Source organism: Gymnoscopelus braueri, assembly GCF_963280865.1.
Source record: "Gymnoscopelus braueri genome assembly, chromosome: 17".
NCBI classification, from domain to species: domain Eukaryota; kingdom Metazoa; phylum Chordata; class Actinopteri; order Myctophiformes; family Myctophidae; genus Gymnoscopelus; species Gymnoscopelus braueri.
In genome coordinates this window covers 10,534,295-10,552,348 of record NC_137617.1, presented here as the reverse complement: position 1 = coordinate 10,552,348, position 18,054 = coordinate 10,534,295, and the positions used below count along the sequence as shown (strand labels likewise).

The following is an 18,054-nucleotide window of genomic DNA, read 5'->3' as shown; positions in this document are numbered from 1 at the left end:
TCACGGTGATATGCTTTATTTATCTACTTATTTATTGTTAGAAGTATTATAATCAGTGGATATTCATATTTACGGTGGGCAAAGCAAACAGCGTCCATCTATCTAAATAATATGCATCACACGCGTGAACAAGTAACCCACTTTTATGCTTAGTACTAACTATCAACTATCAAGTATCGGCAACGAGAAGTAATCCAAGTAAAGAGGGGTGCTATGAGGTGAGGGGGTGGAGTCTGGAGAGGTGGAAAATGGTGAGTCTGCTGTTTTGACTAATGGGGGGGGGGGGGACCAGAATGATGACATTCTTATTTCAGTGTGCTTGCATTAACATGCCTTTGACCAGAGGTGTAAAGTAACTAAAGTACGTTTACTCAATTACTGTACTTAACACATTGACTGCCAAGATATTAAACATAGTTTTCTATCCCCGTGCCGGCGTATAATTACCTCAATCCGATGATATTTGAAACGCCGTGGAACCGACATTGTGTAAAAAAAACACACGGAAAAAGTTTCCTGTGAGTAGACGGAAGGATCTGTGTATCCATGGGAACAACAAGTTTCCAACCGTGATCCGCCATTTTGGAGCTTTGGTCCGCTGAAAACGGGTGGTTTTCAATGGAAAAAAAAGAAACTGAGTTACAGCCGTTTTTCTGAAAATCCCATCATTGGGGCGGATGGAAGTGACGTTTTTTGGAATGACGTCACATCCACATTGTTCTTCTCTGAGAGACGATCGATCATTCCAAAGCTGTGTTAGGTCGCCCCTTGTGGAATTTTCCCCCAAAAATGTAAAAACGAGTTAACTCGATCTAGGCAATCAAGCGATGGATTCTAAAAACGAGTTGACTCGATCTAGGCAATCAATGTGTTAAGTACAATTTTGAGGTATTTTTTACTTTACTTTGGTATTTCCAATTTTCAGTACTTTTACTTCTACTCCACTACCTCTCAGGGACAAATATTTTACTTTTACTCCACTACTATTTTTGACAACATTAGTTACTAGTTACTTTGTAGATTTTGATTATTGTTACAAAACATACTTTACCCACTTCAGCCCTATATACAAATAGCAGATCTACAAGCTCACAATGCATTGTGAGCTTGTAGATCTGCTATTTTCAAAAGATCTTTATACATTTTAGACATATGATAACTTGTGAAACAGAACATTCTGCATAATGAGTACTTCTACTTTTGGTACTTTAACTCTTTCAGTGCCACAAGACGTCAAATACGTCATGAGGCCTGACGCCCCGTGTGACACAAGACATCAAATACGTCAAAAAAAAGTTTTTGGGGAAAAACATGTTCAGAACCCAAGATATGATGATTTGAAGATTTGTTGCTCCATTCACTTCTTGTTTAACTTTTTACTGAAAAAGGCTGTATCTCGGCTCCTAAGCACTTTTTTTTTACAATTAATTTTGGTTGTGGCACTCAGAACCAAAATTCCATAAATAAGCATGGCACTGAAAGAGTTAAGTAAAACAATTACCAATATTTTGTACTTTTACTCAAGTAAATTTTGAATTCTGGACTTGTAACAGAGTATTTCTACATTGTAGTATTGATATTGAGTAAATTCAAAATGTGAGTACTTTCTCCACCATTGCCTTTGACCTTATCAAGGTAAGATAATGTCACTGTCGGGCAGAAACCTCTTATCTCCCCATTTTAACTGGTTTTATGTTTATTTTTTGGTAAATTAATGTCCTACTTGATCATACTACAAAAGTGTAGATAGAAGTGTAGATCTGCTATTTTTGGCTATTTTTGAATTTGAATCCTGAAAAGTAACTGTTTTGGACATATGAGGTTTTCACCCATCAGAGACGATATCTAGATACAGATCACATAATGCAAGACAGACAGACGAAAAGATAATTGCCTTGGTAGAAGTAATATTAATAATAATAATAATGGAATAAGCAATCATTTTTAAGTTGTAATGATTTAACAACAAAATAACGACAATTATACATTTATTAATGTATTGCTTTCGGGCAGACAGAATCTCAAGGTGCAACATGATGAGAAGTTGCATGCTCCCCTGTTGCAGCAGCAGCAGCAGCGTGTAAATGTGAGAGACACACTAACTGTCATGTCCACGTGCTAAAAATACTGCCAGCCATGCGCTAGGGCTCTCCAGTCAGCGTAGTGTTATATATATATGTAGTGGCACTGAGGGGAAACTGTTCTCTGGGACGTTGTTTTGGCACAGAGAAGGAACTCCCCAAACGGTTTCTGTTTGAAGTGCTGGTCACTGCGTCTCAGTGTAGGACTGACCCGCTGGTTTTGAACAGCTTGGTCTGGACTTTCTTCAAGTGGGGGAAACTCCGGGAGTCCTTTTTCATCATTTGGCGATTGCTTCCGAACAGACTCTGAAGCTGTTCATTTGTATTGACTGGAATATATTGTGGCGGATTGTTCTTTTTTTGGTTGAGAGCAGCTCAATCTTTTGGGGAAAAGTAATTAAATGTTGTATACTATAGTGTCTGCATTTTGTCTTTGTGCAGACACACAGCCGACATAATCAACCAGATAACACAAGAAACCACCGCGGTTTTCCTCTTAAGAGCGTTTTGTAACGCTCAAATGTTTAGTTGCATTTTGATTTTAGATTTTTTGTTCTCGGAAACGATGCCTTGCTCAAAGGCGTTCCACTCCAGATTCTGACACCATCCCGTTTCATTTTTGGGACCTGCCCCTGTTTCGGACCCGACTACATGCAGACGCAGTCCAAGGAGCTGGCACCCTCACTGCTACCCCGGCACACCCACCATCACCTCGGACCACTGCCGCCGCCACCACAGTCCCTCGGACCCCTGGCCGAGAAGCTCCCCTGCCCTCACTATGTGAAGTGGAAATGGCGACAGAGATCCTCGTTTGAGACACTGTGCAGAACCTTCTCGTAAAAGAAAAAAAGGAGACCCCGCTGGATCCTCAATAGTTGATGACCATTCAAATATCTCCTAGTTTGGGGGGTTTGTTGTTACGTTATTATTGACTTTAAAGACTGAACTGAAATATCCACGTAACTGACCAGGCCTGCTGGCTAAGAGAAGCTGGAAGCTGGATTGCTTTTCTTAAGTGCTCCTTGACCACAGTGTTCCGCTGACGAGCTTTAATGTTTAAAGCGTTGTGCTGAACAGAGTTGCCCACGGTTGTCACCCTGACGACTCTATTGACTCCTTACTGTTGTTCCTAAGAGCTTTGTCAGGAAGTGTTTTATCTGCTGACAAGCTGCCTCCAGCCGTCCTTTCCTAGCCACGTTTTAGTGGACCTGAACATTCCTTCAGGTGCAGAACACACCGTCCCTAAACCAGCCGCCGCGTGTCCTGCTTTCCGTTGGTACCCGCGGGACTGACAAGAGCGACATGAGAGATTTACTCCCTGTCCCGTTGAGGAGGTCTAGAAAGGCCTCCTCCTCACCACCTCCTGCTCCCTGCCCCGTCGTCTCCTACTCCATTCGCACCATCAAGAAGTTCCCCTTTTTCCACGTGGTCAAATGCTGCAGGTACGACTCTGCCCTGCTGACTTGGACACTTAGGCGCCCTGTTCAGACTGGCAGCCCCAAACCTGACTTCCTAATCCAGATTGGAGTCGGATTGGTTTGATGCAGTCTGAACAAGGCTAAGGAATGTGGTTCAAATCTGATTTGCAAAAACTCAGTTTCCATGCGTTTATGTGCTGTTCAGACTGCATACAAACAATGCGACTCCAATCTGGATAGGATGTAAATCAGATTTGGGCTGCCAGTCTGAACGGGGCCTAAATTGTGTGTGCATTCAGACACTGGTAGTCACCAGTTAAGTCCTGTCGCTATAGTTCAAATCTGTCTCACAACCTGTGTGTCACATGCTACGCTCGCTCCTATCCTCTCTCTTTCTCTCTGCATCTGTCTCTGTCTCTCGTTCTCTCTCTCTCTCTTCAAATAATCTCTAAATCATGCAGTAGGATATATAGCTTGTTGACATTAGTATGTGACCTCTCTCTCTCTCTCTCTCTCTCTCTCTCTCTCTCTCTCTCTCTCTCTCTCTCTCTGTCTCTCTTGGTTTCTTTTCTTATGCCATCCATCCTCCTATATGAGCCATAATGTTTAAATATTTCATCATCTCTATGAATGCTCAAAACTTTTATCCCATGGTAGTTTTTTTTACAATTTGGTTGTCTGTTCACATAATCGTAGCTGTCGGACAGAAATATATATATATATATATATTTTTTATGAATTAATGCCCAATTTTATACTTCGCCCTATGCCAGCAGCGATGCAAACGTGTTGAGAATAATGACATTCCCAAAATAGGAACAGCAGGTTGAAAGTGGTTTATATAGTGAGTGTGCGTTCTGCACTTCTCTCTTCCTCTGCTCTTGTTTACTTCCACACCGAATCTCTTATGCACCATAAATAGCCGATTTACGAGCGCTGTGAGCTTGTAAATCGGCTATTTCTGGCGAATGTTCCCCCCCCCCAGAACAAGGGGGCGTCGGGGTTCAAGTGGTCAACCCATGAAAAGTGTTAACAAGAGGCTTGTGACTACATTGGATCCACTGGAACACGGGTTCTTTTTCCCATTTCTGGAAAGGTTTTTGGACATAGGGTTTCTACCTGTAAAATAATATCTAAATATAATCTATTATTGTTGCCGTCAGGCAGAAACCTAGTATCCCCATATTCTTTTTCATATTTTTTCCACAAATGAACGCCCTACTTCATCATACAAGAGTGTCGCACAAAAGCAGTGAAAATAGCAGATCTACAAGCTCACAACATGTCGCTTCGTGACACGTTGTAAGCTTGCAGATCGGACAGACAGCGAAAAATATATCTGTGTCTCCTATCTTCTGTTGTATTGCTGTCTCCACAGACCGCCCCTTGCTGCTCAGTGATTTGATTAGATTTTCTTTATTGGATTTTGGTAAAAGAAATACAAGTAAACACAATAATGGCCTAAAACCAAGATATATACACATAAAAGCGCAATAAAACACTTGTTTCCGATGTGGTCCTGATGGATTTGTAATGTTTTGTGTGTACAGGTACGAGGCGGAGAACGCCTTCTTCTCCAACCTGCGGCTGGTGGATTTCAACATCATCGACACGCTGGGAGTCGGAGGCTTTGGACGCGTCGAACTGGTAAAACGATGCATCCTTTCACTTTCATAGTCTGACTGACTTTGTCTGTCCAGTCTGTGTATTTGTCTGTCTGTCTGTCTGTCCGTCCATCCTTCGATCGATCGATCTCAGTCCATCGCGGCCGGCAGTGGCTCAGGTTCCAGGTTCGACCCCCCGCCTCCTCCTGGCTGCGTGTCGAAGTGTCCTTGAGCAAGAAGACACTGAACCCCCAACTGCTCTCGATGAGCAAGCTTGGTGCTTTGTGTGGTTTCCTAGGGTGAATGTGAAGTACATTGTAAAGCGCTTTGAAGGTTCAGAAATGTAATCCATCAAGACCAGGAAAGCATCTTTGATTCTAGGGGGTCCCTGGAACAAAATATTTTGAAATGGGGGTCGTCTGTCTGTCTGTCTGTCTGGTACCCTTTATGAGCTTTACAATGTGCGTTCTATTCACCCATTCACACACACACACACGTTCACACACTGAGGAAATCATGCAAGTCAGGGGTTCAGTGTCTTGCTCAAGGACACTTCCACACAAAACGAGGAGGAGCCATATGGGGATTAAACCGGGGACCTTTTGATTCCCAGACTGTCAGTCACTCTAAAAAAGGTCAAGCTATTCATTTACTGTCTGCCTGACTATTCTTTGCCCTTATAAATCATTCAGTTAGATATAAATACACATTACTGTAAAGCCATATAAATGGTAGATATTAATACATTTAGGATCCACGTAAATCATGGGTTAGTTTAGTGAAGCCAACATTCCCCTCGTTGTGCGCGAGCTGTCCTGCTCTAGAGGCCACTAATAACACAACCTGACGCACGCGCACACACACACACACACGCACGCACGCACGCATGCACGCACGCACGCACGCACGCACGCACGCACGCACGCACGCACGCACGCACGCACGCACGCACGCACGCACGCACACACACGATATGGTGCACATACTGCACTGAGGAAACTGGGTCTCCTACTTCTGTCACTCCCAAATGTGAAAAGGTCTAGATCTACACAACTAGATCTAGACGCAACCCAACTAGATTATCCCAAACGAAAGGCCAGAACAGCAAAAGTTGTCTTGTCCTCCTGACTAACTGCGACTAAAGGTGACAATCAGATAAAGTATGGCCCTGTTCTGTGCATTGGCGAGATTAAATAAATCTTACAGAACTGGGTGAATACATGAATGAATAATGTTGTACAATATATAGTTATACCCCTCGCAATAAAGCTGATTGACTCCGTAGTGAACGTAGCCCTTTGAGTTGTTGAACACACCCCTACAGTGGGCAGGGAGTTTTGCTCCTTTGACATTGACTTTGACCCACCCACACTCACTCACTCACTCACTCACTCACTCACTCACTCACTCACTCACTCACTCACTCACCCACCCACCCACCCACACTCACTCACTCACTCACTCACTCACTCACTCACTCACTCACTCACCCACCCACCCACCCTCACTCACTCACTCACTCACTCACTCACTCACTCACCCACCCTCACTCACTCACTCACTCACTCACTCACTCACCCACCCACCCACACTCACTCACTCACTCACTCACTCACTCACTCACTCACTCACTCACTCACCCACCAAAGAATTGCCCTCGGCAGATTTGGTCTGGCACCGCTCAGTTGTGATTGGATTTCACTCCCTCCGACGTAGTGAGGGACCAATCAGGGCCCAGTATCCAAATATGGGGCGGGTTTATCACCAGAGGATTTTTTTTTATCCGCCCCTTGGAAATGCAGGTTCCACACACAGATCCCAGACTAATATCTACGCAGTCATATTAGTCTGGCCATGTCAGGCTACAACCACCCACCCTCCCTCCCTCTCAGTGCGTGCTGTCCAGGTATTTTCGGGTTCACACTCATCTATTTTTAGGGATCAAATGTGAATGAAATGCTCTCCATTCCCGACGAATTCTGGTGCCGATTCAACATAACTCAATGGGGTCATGGGGTCGCTGTCTACTGCCAACATCACGGGACACTAAATACCACTGATCATCAGACTCAGACACTTCGCATTGCCATTGCCTGACACCTTGGTGTGTACGTGACTTGCAGGCCGATTCTACAAAGTAGTGTGTGTGTGTGTGTGTGTGTGTGTGTGTGTGTGTGTGTGTGTGTGTGTGTGTGTGTGTGTGTGTGTGTGTGTGTGTGTGTGTGTGTCTGTGTCTGTGTGTGTGTGTGTGTGTGTGTGTGCGTGTGTGTATTTCTGTATGCAGTGGTGGAAAAAGAACAAAATGTTTTTACTTGAGTAAAGGTATCCATACTGCAATGTAGAAGTGCTCTGTTTCAAGTTACTTGAATACAAAGTACAAAGGTATTGGTATCAAAATATACTTAAAGTACCAAAAGTAAAAGTACAAAAATGTTTGAAAATAGCAGATCTAGAAGCTCACAACGCGACACGTCGTGCCGAAAATTGGAAATACTCCAGTAAAGTAAAAAATACCTCAAAACTGTACTTAAGTACAGTATTTGAGTAAATGTACTTAGTTACTTTCCACCACTGTATGTATGTATGTATGTATGTATGTATGTATGTATATACTGTATAATTACGTATATGTTTGTCCATTCCCTGTATGTGAAGCACGTGTGTTAAGTATGCTGTATGTGAAATGAGTAGGGGTACCTTTACAACATTCATTACAACTCCCTCTGGATTCCATTTGAGATGAGTTTCCCATTACGGTGCCAGCGCTGGTAACTGGACCCCTGTAGTCATGTGAACCGCTTACCACTCTGTTCTGTTCTGTTCTGTTCTGTTCTGCTGGAGATGAGACAACCTTGGTATATTGGATATTGACATTCGACAGATTTAGACCAGTGGTTCGCAACCTGTGGGTCCCATGATATATATATATATATATATATTTTTTTTTTTAATTGGGGGGGGGGGGGGGGTCCCCAGATGACAGTAAAGTGACAATTTAAGGACTTTTAAGACCTTATTAATACCTTAATAAAAAACTAATAAAATGTAATGAAAAAAGACCATTACTGCATCTAAATCAGGTTGGGGGGTCCTCAGTTCATTATTTTAGACAGACAGACAGACAGACAGACAGACAGACAGACAGATTATGTAGATGCAGATGTGCCTAGTTTTTTTTCCCCAATTTATTTGACACTGAATTCTCCCTCCTTTTCTAAAGAACACTTTTTTCTTTGAGACAGATTATTGAGTTGAGTTTATTAGGATTGCCATTCAGCACAACCATGGGGAAAAAATGCATTCTACTATGCTGCCACCAACATGTGGAATGATCTTCCAACAGACATTACATCAGACATCATGTTACATCTTGACTCCCTATCCACACTTAAAACGAACCTAAAATCATCGCTGACCTCAAATTACAACTGGTTTTAGATTCCTATACGGTACCCCCACCAACTTACCCCCTTCCCTACTTTCTCTGTAAAGTGTAAACATATCTTTTTTCTGCTACTGGAGCATTTACCGTTATGCAATGTGTTGCTTATATTGTATGTCTTACTGATGAATTGAGTGCAGTGGACCACTGTGGAAACAAGCCCCCGGGGGCTTTTTGTGTTATCCTTTTAGCATAACTTTTGATTATACTACTACATGTAAGGTTAACAGTCTTGTTAATAAAGTAGTCAATGAATCAATCAATCAAAGCTGATGCATGACATCAGTCTCCCTGGGGTCCACACATACAGTGGTGGAAAAAGTACTCAAATTTTTTACTTAAAGGAGGAGTTCACCCAAAAAAAAATCTTATTTTCTATCAATTGCACACCCTATGAAGCCTTGAATCCATGGATTATTTTTTGTTTTTGTCGCATTCCTAACCTAATAATCTGGTTCCCGTCTCCTACCGGCTAATGTATCCGGTAGGAGACACAAAGTAGATTATTTGTGTCTCCTACCGGAAATACACACGGTCATCAAATTATTGTCTTAGGAATGCCACAAAAACAAAAATAAATCCATGAAATCATGGCTTCATGGGGTGTGTATTTGATAGAAAATAAGATTTTTTTTGGGTGAACTCCTCCTTTAAGTAAAAGTATCAATACTGCAATGTAGAAATACTCTGTTACAAGTCCGGAATTCAAAATGTACTTGAGTAAAAGTACAAAAGTATTGGTATCAAAATTTACTTAAATTACCAAAAGTTAAAGTAGGCTACTCATTATGCATCATTTCACGTTTTCAAATGTATAAAATCTTTTGAAAATAGCAGATCTACAGTACAAGCTCGCAATGCGTCGCGATGCGACACATTGTGAGCTTGTAGATTGTCTATTTTCAAATAGCCGAAATGTATATAGGGCTGAAGAGGGTAATGTATGTTTTGTAATGATAATCAACATCTAGTAAGTCTAAGTAACTAGTAACTAAAGTTTTCAATTGTAGTGGAGTAAAAGTAAAATATTTGCCTCAGAAATGTAGTGGAGTAGAGTAAAAGTATTGGAAATTGGAAATACTCCAGTAAAGTAAAAAATACCTCAAACCTGTACTTAAGTACAGTACTTGAGTAAATGTACTTAGTTACTTTCCACCACTGGATAGAAGGATGTTTGGAGGAGTAGAGTGGAGGAGTACAGGAGTAAAGGAATCCCCCAGCCTAAACAGATTAACATATTAAATTGCATAGCAGTGAATCAGGATGGATAGTCTCCAGGGCAGGGCTAGGGATCCCCTGGCCAAGGATATCCCAGCATTCCTCAGGACGTATTTTTAACTTTCCTTAGAGGACAAACAGGGGCAGCTCAGTGGGGGTAGAGTGGCAGTCCGGGAATCGGAAAGGTCCCCGGGTCGATCTTGAGCAAGACACTGAACCCCCCCCTTATAACTGTTCCGTATGAGATTGTCCACTTGCATGGCTTCCTCCGTCGTCAGTATGTAGGTGTGAATGGGTGAATGCAGTATAACGCACATTGTAAAGCTCATAAAAGGTGCTAGGTAGGTATATAGGTATACCGTATGTGTGTGCAGTAGGTTGATATGTAGATATAGATATAGACAGACAGACAGGCAGGGAGACAGACAGACAGACAGGGAGACAGGTGTCAAGGTTTGTGTACAGCTTGTGTTTTTGTGTTGAGGAGAGTTAAAAATATCTCCTGGGGCGTTCTGGGAAATCCTGCTGGGGATTCCTTCCTTTTTTGGAAAACGGTAGAGTTTCACCTTCACTCCTTTACTTCTCCTTCTCTCTCTCTCTCTCTCTCTCTCTCTCTCTCTCTCTCTCTCTCTCTCTCTCTCTCTCTCTCTCTCTCTCTCTCTCTCTGTGTGTGTCAGGTCTGCCCTCAGTACAGGAATAGTGATTGTGTCATGCTCTATATGCAGACAGTTCAGAGGTCAAGGTTATTAATATCTCAGTACATAGGGGAGCAGCATGTACACACTCACACATTATGGAGGTCATTATCACTGCAACATAACATACACAAGACACAGCAAAAGGATGAATCTGTAGCATCTCCTGATTTTGTGTGATCAATACTGTACTTGTATGATTCTGCTTGTGAGCGCCAACTGTCCCCCACAACTATAGTAGAGTTTGAGAAATAGACATTTTCAGGACAATTGTCCTGGTCCTCACAAGAGACATTTAGATGTTAGGTTTAGGGGTTGTTGGGTTTAGGGAAAATGTCTGATCTATAAGCTAGTAGATCAGCTACTTTTGACTTTTAGGGTTTAGGCTTAAAAAAAACAATAAAATAGTGTGAAAATGGCATTCATAAAACCGCCGTCCTAAAGCATTGATATCCTCCACGAGTATAGTAATATTAACGTGTGCGTGTGCTCGTGCTGTGCTGTGTGTGTTAGGTGCAGCTGAAGAACGAGGAGGTGAAGACGTTCGCCATGAAGATCCTGAAGAAGCGCCACATCGTGGACACCAGGCAACAGGAGCACATCCGCTCAGAGAAACACATCATGACCGAGGCTCACTCCGACTTCATCGTCAGGTAGAGTCCATCACCTTCACATTAGGGTCGGCAACGACCTGACGTTCAAATAAGGGACGCCAGGACAGACGTCCCTTATTTCCAAGAAAAATAAGGGACGCCCCCAGAAAAAGAAAAGAAAAGAAAATCTCTATATATTTGCAGTTTTTGTATATTATATCAACCCATTTAGACCTGAGGCCGATTCTAAAAACGCCTTCTAAATCCTGACCTAAGTTTTTTGAAAAACTTCAAATATATATTCAATTTTTTTTAAATGTATGTTGCTATACAGTATACTGTACATAGTAACAACAACAACCCCAAAAGGGGTTCCCGTCTTGAAAGGTATAGTTACAAATAGGGGTTCCCGCCCCCTAAATGGGTCGATCCTACAAATGCCTTTTAAAGCAGTAGTTCTCAAACTTTTTCATGCCAAAAGGACCCCCAAAAATTATATGTATTTGGCCCCGAAAATGTAAAAAAATAACAGATGTACAAGCTTGCAGCGAGCTTGTATATCTGCTATTTTTCAAGAACTACTGTTCTAAACCACTGTTCTAAACCACTGTTCTAAACCACTGTTCTAAATCCTAAGAGTTTTCTGAAAAACGTATGTTGCTATATAGCTAGCTATAAAAGCTATAAAATGACACAGATGCTTTCCCGGTTTTAATGGGTTAACAACCTGTATTATAGTATGAGCTGTTTGAACTGGTAAGATGTGTGTCATTGATTGATTCCCCAAAAATACGGAACAAAGTGTGTCCCTTTACTCCCTTATCAGTTCAATAAGGGACAGTAAGATATTGTGATTTAGATATGGAGATGAGAGGTTTCTGCCCGATAGCAACGAATTAACACATTGGCCACTTTTTAGGCCAACTGCTCGGTAACGCAAATTTCTAGTCAGCCAATTACATGGCAGTGAGAAAAAAAGAGAAAGTATCCAGAGCAGCAGTTCTGGGGGCGAAAATGCCTTGTTGACGCCAGAGGTCAGAAGAGAAGTCATGGAATTACCCTTGGCCAATCAAATTACTCCACCGTGACTATGGTGTACATAATTAATAGATTCCTGTACGAAGGAAATAAAAAGTGTGTGTGTGTGTGTGTGTGTGTGTGTGTGTGTGTGTGTGTGTGTGTGTGTGTGCGTGTGCGCGTGTGTGCGTGTGCGTGCATCAGGTTGTACCGGACCTTTAAGGACAGTAAATATCTGTACATGTTGATGGAGGCCTGTCTGGGCGGAGAGCTGTGGACCATACTGAGAGACAGGTACACACACACACACACACACACACACACACACACACACACACACACACACACACACACACACACACACACACACACACACACACACACACACACACACACAATTTACATTCCAGGCAATTTGCTGGGCTTGACGAGTGTGTGTGTGCGTGCGCAGGGGTTCATTCGAGGACTCGACCACGCGGTTCTACACAGCGTGTGTGGTGGAGGCCTTCTCCTACCTGCACTCTAAAGGAATCATCTACAGAGACCTGAAACCTGAGAACCTCATCCTGGACAGCAGAGGATACGCCAAGCTGGTACTGCTCCTCTCCTCTCCTTTCCTCTCCTTTCCTTTCCTCTCCTCTCCTCTCCTCTCCTCTCCTCTCCTCTCCTCTCCTCTCCTCTCCTCTCCTCTCCTCTGCGAACTGCCTATTCCCATATTGTTGAAGCAAGGGGGCGGGGCTGGGAGAGAGTCAGCGCACTGAAGTCAAGGCACAGACTACTGTGTTGTTGACGGACAACGGATGCACGCTTATGAGAAACAACAAAAATAAAACCTGGCAAAACAGTTGCGTGCATTAGCGCAAGATGAGGATAAAGGAAACATTCAGTCTAAATGTCCATCTTGCTAATTCTCGCCTACTACTACTACTTCTGTATTTGAAACTTTAAATTTCTCTAAATATTTTAAACTTTCAGGACAGCCTAAGTACAAATATCACTGAAGTCATTATTCAGTCCGACTTCACTGTAGCCTATAGTAGCCTTTTCATAAATGATATTTGTACTTAGGCTGTCCTGAAAGTTTAAAATATTTAGAGAAATTTAAAGTTTAAAATACAAAAGTAGTAGTAGTAGGCGAGAATTAGCAAGCTGGACATTTAGACTGAATGTTTCCTTTATCCTCGACTTGCGCTAATGCACGCAACTGTTTTGCCAGGTTTTATTTTTGTTGTTTCTCATAAGCGTGCATCCGTTGTCCGTCAACAACACAGTAGTCTGTGCCTTGACTTCAGTGCGCTGACTCTCTCCAGCCCCGCCAGCCCCGCCCCCTTGCTTCAACAATATGGGAATAGGCAGTTCGCCTCTCCTCTCCTCTCCTCTCCTCTCCTCTCCTCTCCTCTCCTCTCCTTTCCACTTGTAGATCGGCTATTTTCAAACATTTTAGTACTTTTGCTTTTGGTACTTTAAGTGCATTTTGATACCAATACTTTTGTACTTTTACCTCAAGTAAATTTTATATTCCGGACTTTTACTTGTAACAGAGTACTTCTACATTGCAGTATTGATACTTTTATTTAAGTAAAACATGTGAGTACTTTTTCCACCAGTCTCTATAGTACCTGTCTCTCTGTGTGTGTTCAGGTGGACTTTGGCTTTGCCAAGAAGATTGGTTTTGGTAAAAAGACTTGGACATTCTGTGGAACTCCAGAGTACGTGGCTCCAGAGATCATCCTGAACAAAGGTCACGACCTCTCTGCTGACTACTGGTCCCTGGGTATCCTGATGTATGAACTCCTGACCGGCAGGTGGGACCACAGAACACATTAGAATAGAGTAGAATCATGTCAAATAGAGTCAGTCGTGTAAAGTAACTAAGTACATGTACTCAAGTACTGTACTTAAGTACAATATTACTTTTATTACAATATTAGTATTTTTTACTTTACTGGAGTATTTCAGATTTTCAATGATTTGACTTCTACTCCACTACACCTCAAAGGCAAATATTGTGCTTTTACTCCACTATAATTATTTGAAAACTTTGGTTACTTTGTACTGGATTTAAAAATAGCTGATCTACAAGCTCACAACGAGTCGCTTAGCGATGCGTTGTGAGCTTGTAGATCTGCTATTAGATCTGCTATTTTTAAACAATTTTCAACAAGTTTGAAAACTCGTGAAATGGGACCTTCTGCATAATGAGTACTTTTACTTTTGGTACTTCAAGTGTATTTTAATGCCAATACTTTTGTACTTTTACTCAAGTAAATGTTGAATACCTGGACTTGTAACAGACTATTTCTACAATAGGGTATTGATACTTTTACTTCAGTAAAACATGTGAGTACTTCTTCCATCACTGAATAGAGTAGGGTAGTAGAGTAGAGTAGAGTAGAAAAGAGTGCTGTAGATTAGAATCCTTCCCCAGAGGCAGGTTCATAGTCCATGAAGTACGGCTGTGATTATCACTGGCTTATTTTCGAAGTGTCCTGGAGCAAGACACTGAACCCCAGTTCAGCTGCTTTCTGGGCGCTGTTCACTATAGTTTCCCATTCCTCCTATAATGCTGCGTTCAGACTTGCAGCTACAAAGCTACATTCTACCATTCATTTTCAACAGAAGCCAGCGACATGAAGATACAAAGCTACAGTCGACCATTCATTTTTGTGAGCTTTTAGATCGGCCATTTTCAGCAAAGTGGTTTGATGTAGAGGGGGAAAAAAACAGCGGACCAAGCATAGAGCCAAAGGTCAAGTTTACTTAGTAAACTTGACCTTTGTCTCTATGCTTGGTATGGAGGGTTTAAGCGGTAACATAGATAAGATGTAAAAAATTATAATTACAAAAATACTGATGACAGTGCTGTCAAACACGTCTATGAAGCTATCTATGAAACCTATGAAAAAGTGTAATCTGCAACACAATTTTATACAATATGTATGTCCCTGCTTCATCTCTCTCTCAGCTAAGGGGTCCTTGGCCTGAAAATAAATGGAAGACCCCTGAACTACGGTACAGTAATATCGAATAGAGATCATGGTATAGCAGAGTATAATAGAGTAGTGTAGAATACAGTAGAGTTGTAGAATTAATAGTACCTATTAGATAGGTACTATTAATTATTCTACAGATTACTGTATTTCACTGTCACCTGCTTTGGCAACATTGTAATGTATGCCAATAAAGCTGTATGGAATTGCAATGATTTATTTGAAATTAGGAATTAACTCTCCTCCTATTTCTCTCTCTCTCTCTCTCTCTCTCTCTCTCTCTCTCTCTCTCTCTCTCTCTCTCTCTCTCTCTCTCTCTCTCTCTCTCTCTCTCCAGCCCTCCATTCACAGGTCCTGATCCTATGAAAACATACAACATCATCCTGAGAGGCATCGACATGGTGGAGTTCCCCAAGAAGATCCACAAAAACGCTGCTAACCTCATCAAGAAGCTCTGCAGGTAGACAGACAGACACAGGTGTACAAACACAGACAGACAGGCACGTAGAGAGAGAGACATACAGAGGTTCACAGGCAGACAGGTACATATATAGAGGCATTTTCTTAACCACTTGAGCCATACACTTCTTTCTACGATAAATAGTGAAAATAGCCGATCTACAAGCTCGGCTATTTTCTACATGTCGCACATGTAGAAAATCTTATATCAAACACACAGTCTACATTTCTCAAAAGGAAATGCTTGTATTTAATTGCGAGAGAGAGAGGGAAAAAACACAGATACTGTAGCTGTTCTGTCAGCTGCTCTGGGGTGCTTCATCATTCTGTCTGTTCAGGGTCGAAACATTCAGAAAATACTTACAAATATACAAAAATCATGACTAAAAAGTGATACGTTGTATCATGTTAAATGTCTATTGTTAAATGTCTAATGTTGTTATTGTCCCCTCAGAGACAACCCTTCAGAGAGACTGGGGAACCTGAAGAACGGAGTGAAGGACATCCAGAAACACAAGTCAGTCCACACAGCTTCTCAATAACAGCTCATAACCTTTAATTATCACCCTTTTCTTTCTGTATTCTCACTCGCTTGCCTTGTTGTTTTTTTTGTCGTTTTGGTTTGATTTGTCTCTTTTGGACGGTGATCCAATACATTTATTACTTTAAATTTTCTTAGCAATTTGATTTGTTTCTTAATGGGTCAATAAAACATTCTCTCTCTCTCTCTCTCTCTCTCTCTCTCTCTCTCTCTCTCTCTCTCTCTCTCTCTCTCTCTCTCAGGTGGTTTGAAGTGTTTAACTGGGATGGTTTAAGGAAAGGAACGCTAACCCCTCCCATCATACCTGATGTAAGACAGCACATAAAATACATAAAATAACTGTGGAATTATTCAAGTCTGTACTTTAAAATTAAAGACTTTTTATAATGAAAGATTAACATGATATTTATTATTTCTCATCTGATATCATTATTATTATTGCCATTTTATCTCAGCATTAGCAATACTATAAATACCGCCCGCACTATTTCTAGTATAGGTGTTCTAATCTATATATCATCTTGTCCCAGGTGTCCTCTCCTACAGACACCAGTAACTTTGACAACTTCCCCGAGGACGCAGAGGAGCCGCCCCCAGACGACACCTCAGGGTGGGACAACGATTTTTAGAGTCCCCACCCCACCCCCCTCCAGCTCTCTCTCTCTCTCTCTCTCTCTCTCTCTCTCTCTCTCTCTCTCTCTCTCTCTCTCTCTCTCACGTTCTCCCTTTTTTACCTGGTGGGACAGTCCTAAAAGTGACACACACACAACAAAAAAACTCCTTCCTCTGTTGACAGGAAGCTTTAACCCCAAAGTGTCCTATAGGGCAGACTGAGTCAGTGCATTGTTTTTATTTTATTTTTATATTATCTTATTTTATTTCATGGTTTTTGCTACGACTGGTACCAGCCGGCGATACCAGCAGGAATGGAGACCGGAATACTCTAGTACTTTGTTCCGTCATCGTGTTTGTTTACTCTGCACGATGTCAACCGAACGAGACGTCACACTGAAGTCACCTCCGACACCCACAGGCACTCCTGAGTTCACAGCTCTTATCACAGTGAGCCTTGTTTACCCATCAGCCCCCGGGACATCAGAGGAACGCGCGCTATGGGGGTCTACTGTTGCAGCCAATATAGCCTAATACCCCCAGTACTCAAAACTTCAGACAGAGGAATCAATGGGGTTCGGCTTGACTCAGAATCAGAACGCTCCACGCTCAAGTTAGCGTAATCTCGAAGCGACTGCAGTTAGTTATGATGACGTGTCACGCTGGCTGGATCGCTGGACCACTCTGGTTGTCGTGTGGAGAGGAGGGAGAATTCATACGTTAACGTCACGCATTCCGGCGAAGACACGAAGGGGATACACTTATCGATGTGTCCCTCGCTGATCCTCCCCCCCCCCCCCCCCAAGCTGCTTCGGGGAGCCTCCTCTCTCCTCGCTCTCTCGGCTCCTCCTAAAAAAAAGCAGAAGAATACTTCTGGGACGCGAACCATTTCCCGGGTCGCGCTGGAGGACGGAGTGCAGAGGAGGCGAGGAGGAGGCGGAGATGCAGTATTGGGATTTTGGCCAGGGCAGTGGTTCTCAAACATTTTCACGCCAAGGAGCCCCAAATCACTATGTATTTGGCCCACGGACCCCCCCCCCCCCCATCTGAAAATATTTTGTGCGAGGGATCCCACATAAGAGAAGATTTGTTTAAAATGTTTTTAGAATTATTCCAGATTATTCCAGAAGTTTTTTTCAAATAGCAAATCTATAGTCTAGTTCAGAAGCTCTCAAACTTAAAAAATGTCGAGGACCACCGCTTAACTCTTTGAGAGTAAACAAATGGAACCAAATCGACCCGTTTTTTTACTGTCAGAGTTACAGACTTTGAGAACCACTGGTCTGTGGTCTAGTCTAGTCTAGTCTAGTCTAGTCTGGTCTAGTTGATCCTGAACTAATTTTGCTGGGGACCCCCTGGAACCCCTCCTCAAGGACCCCTGGTT

At 42.3% G+C, this 18,054-nt stretch overlaps 1 protein-coding gene across 4 annotated transcripts in view; it reads left to right on the top strand.

Moving 5' to 3' along the window:
* The window catches only part of prkg1 (protein kinase cGMP-dependent 1), a gene marked incomplete at its 5' end in the record, with an annotated part of 196,838 nt that extends 179,667 nt beyond the window's left edge, over positions 1–17,171 (top strand). For 3 of the 4 annotated variants that reach the window (XM_080456359.1, XM_080456358.1, XM_080456357.1), the window contains 9 exons: positions 5,050–5,146; positions 10,972–11,111; positions 12,273–12,362; positions 12,520–12,661; positions 13,710–13,873; positions 15,396–15,518; positions 15,972–16,034; positions 16,301–16,367; positions 16,589–17,171. In XM_080456359.1, coding sequence (XP_080312485.1) covers positions 5,050–5,146; positions 10,972–11,111; positions 12,273–12,362; positions 12,520–12,661; positions 13,710–13,873; positions 15,396–15,518; positions 15,972–16,034; positions 16,301–16,367; positions 16,589–16,687 — 985 coding nt within the window. In that variant the 3' untranslated portion in view covers positions 16,688–17,171. Of the gene's footprint in view, positions 1–2,222; positions 3,524–5,049; positions 5,147–10,971; positions 11,112–12,272; positions 12,363–12,519; positions 12,662–13,709; positions 13,874–15,395; positions 15,519–15,971; positions 16,035–16,300; positions 16,368–16,588 lie in introns of those variants that run through there. The other variant, XM_080456360.1, reaches the window with a different exon arrangement.
* Positions 17,172–18,054: the final 883 nt, after the last annotated feature.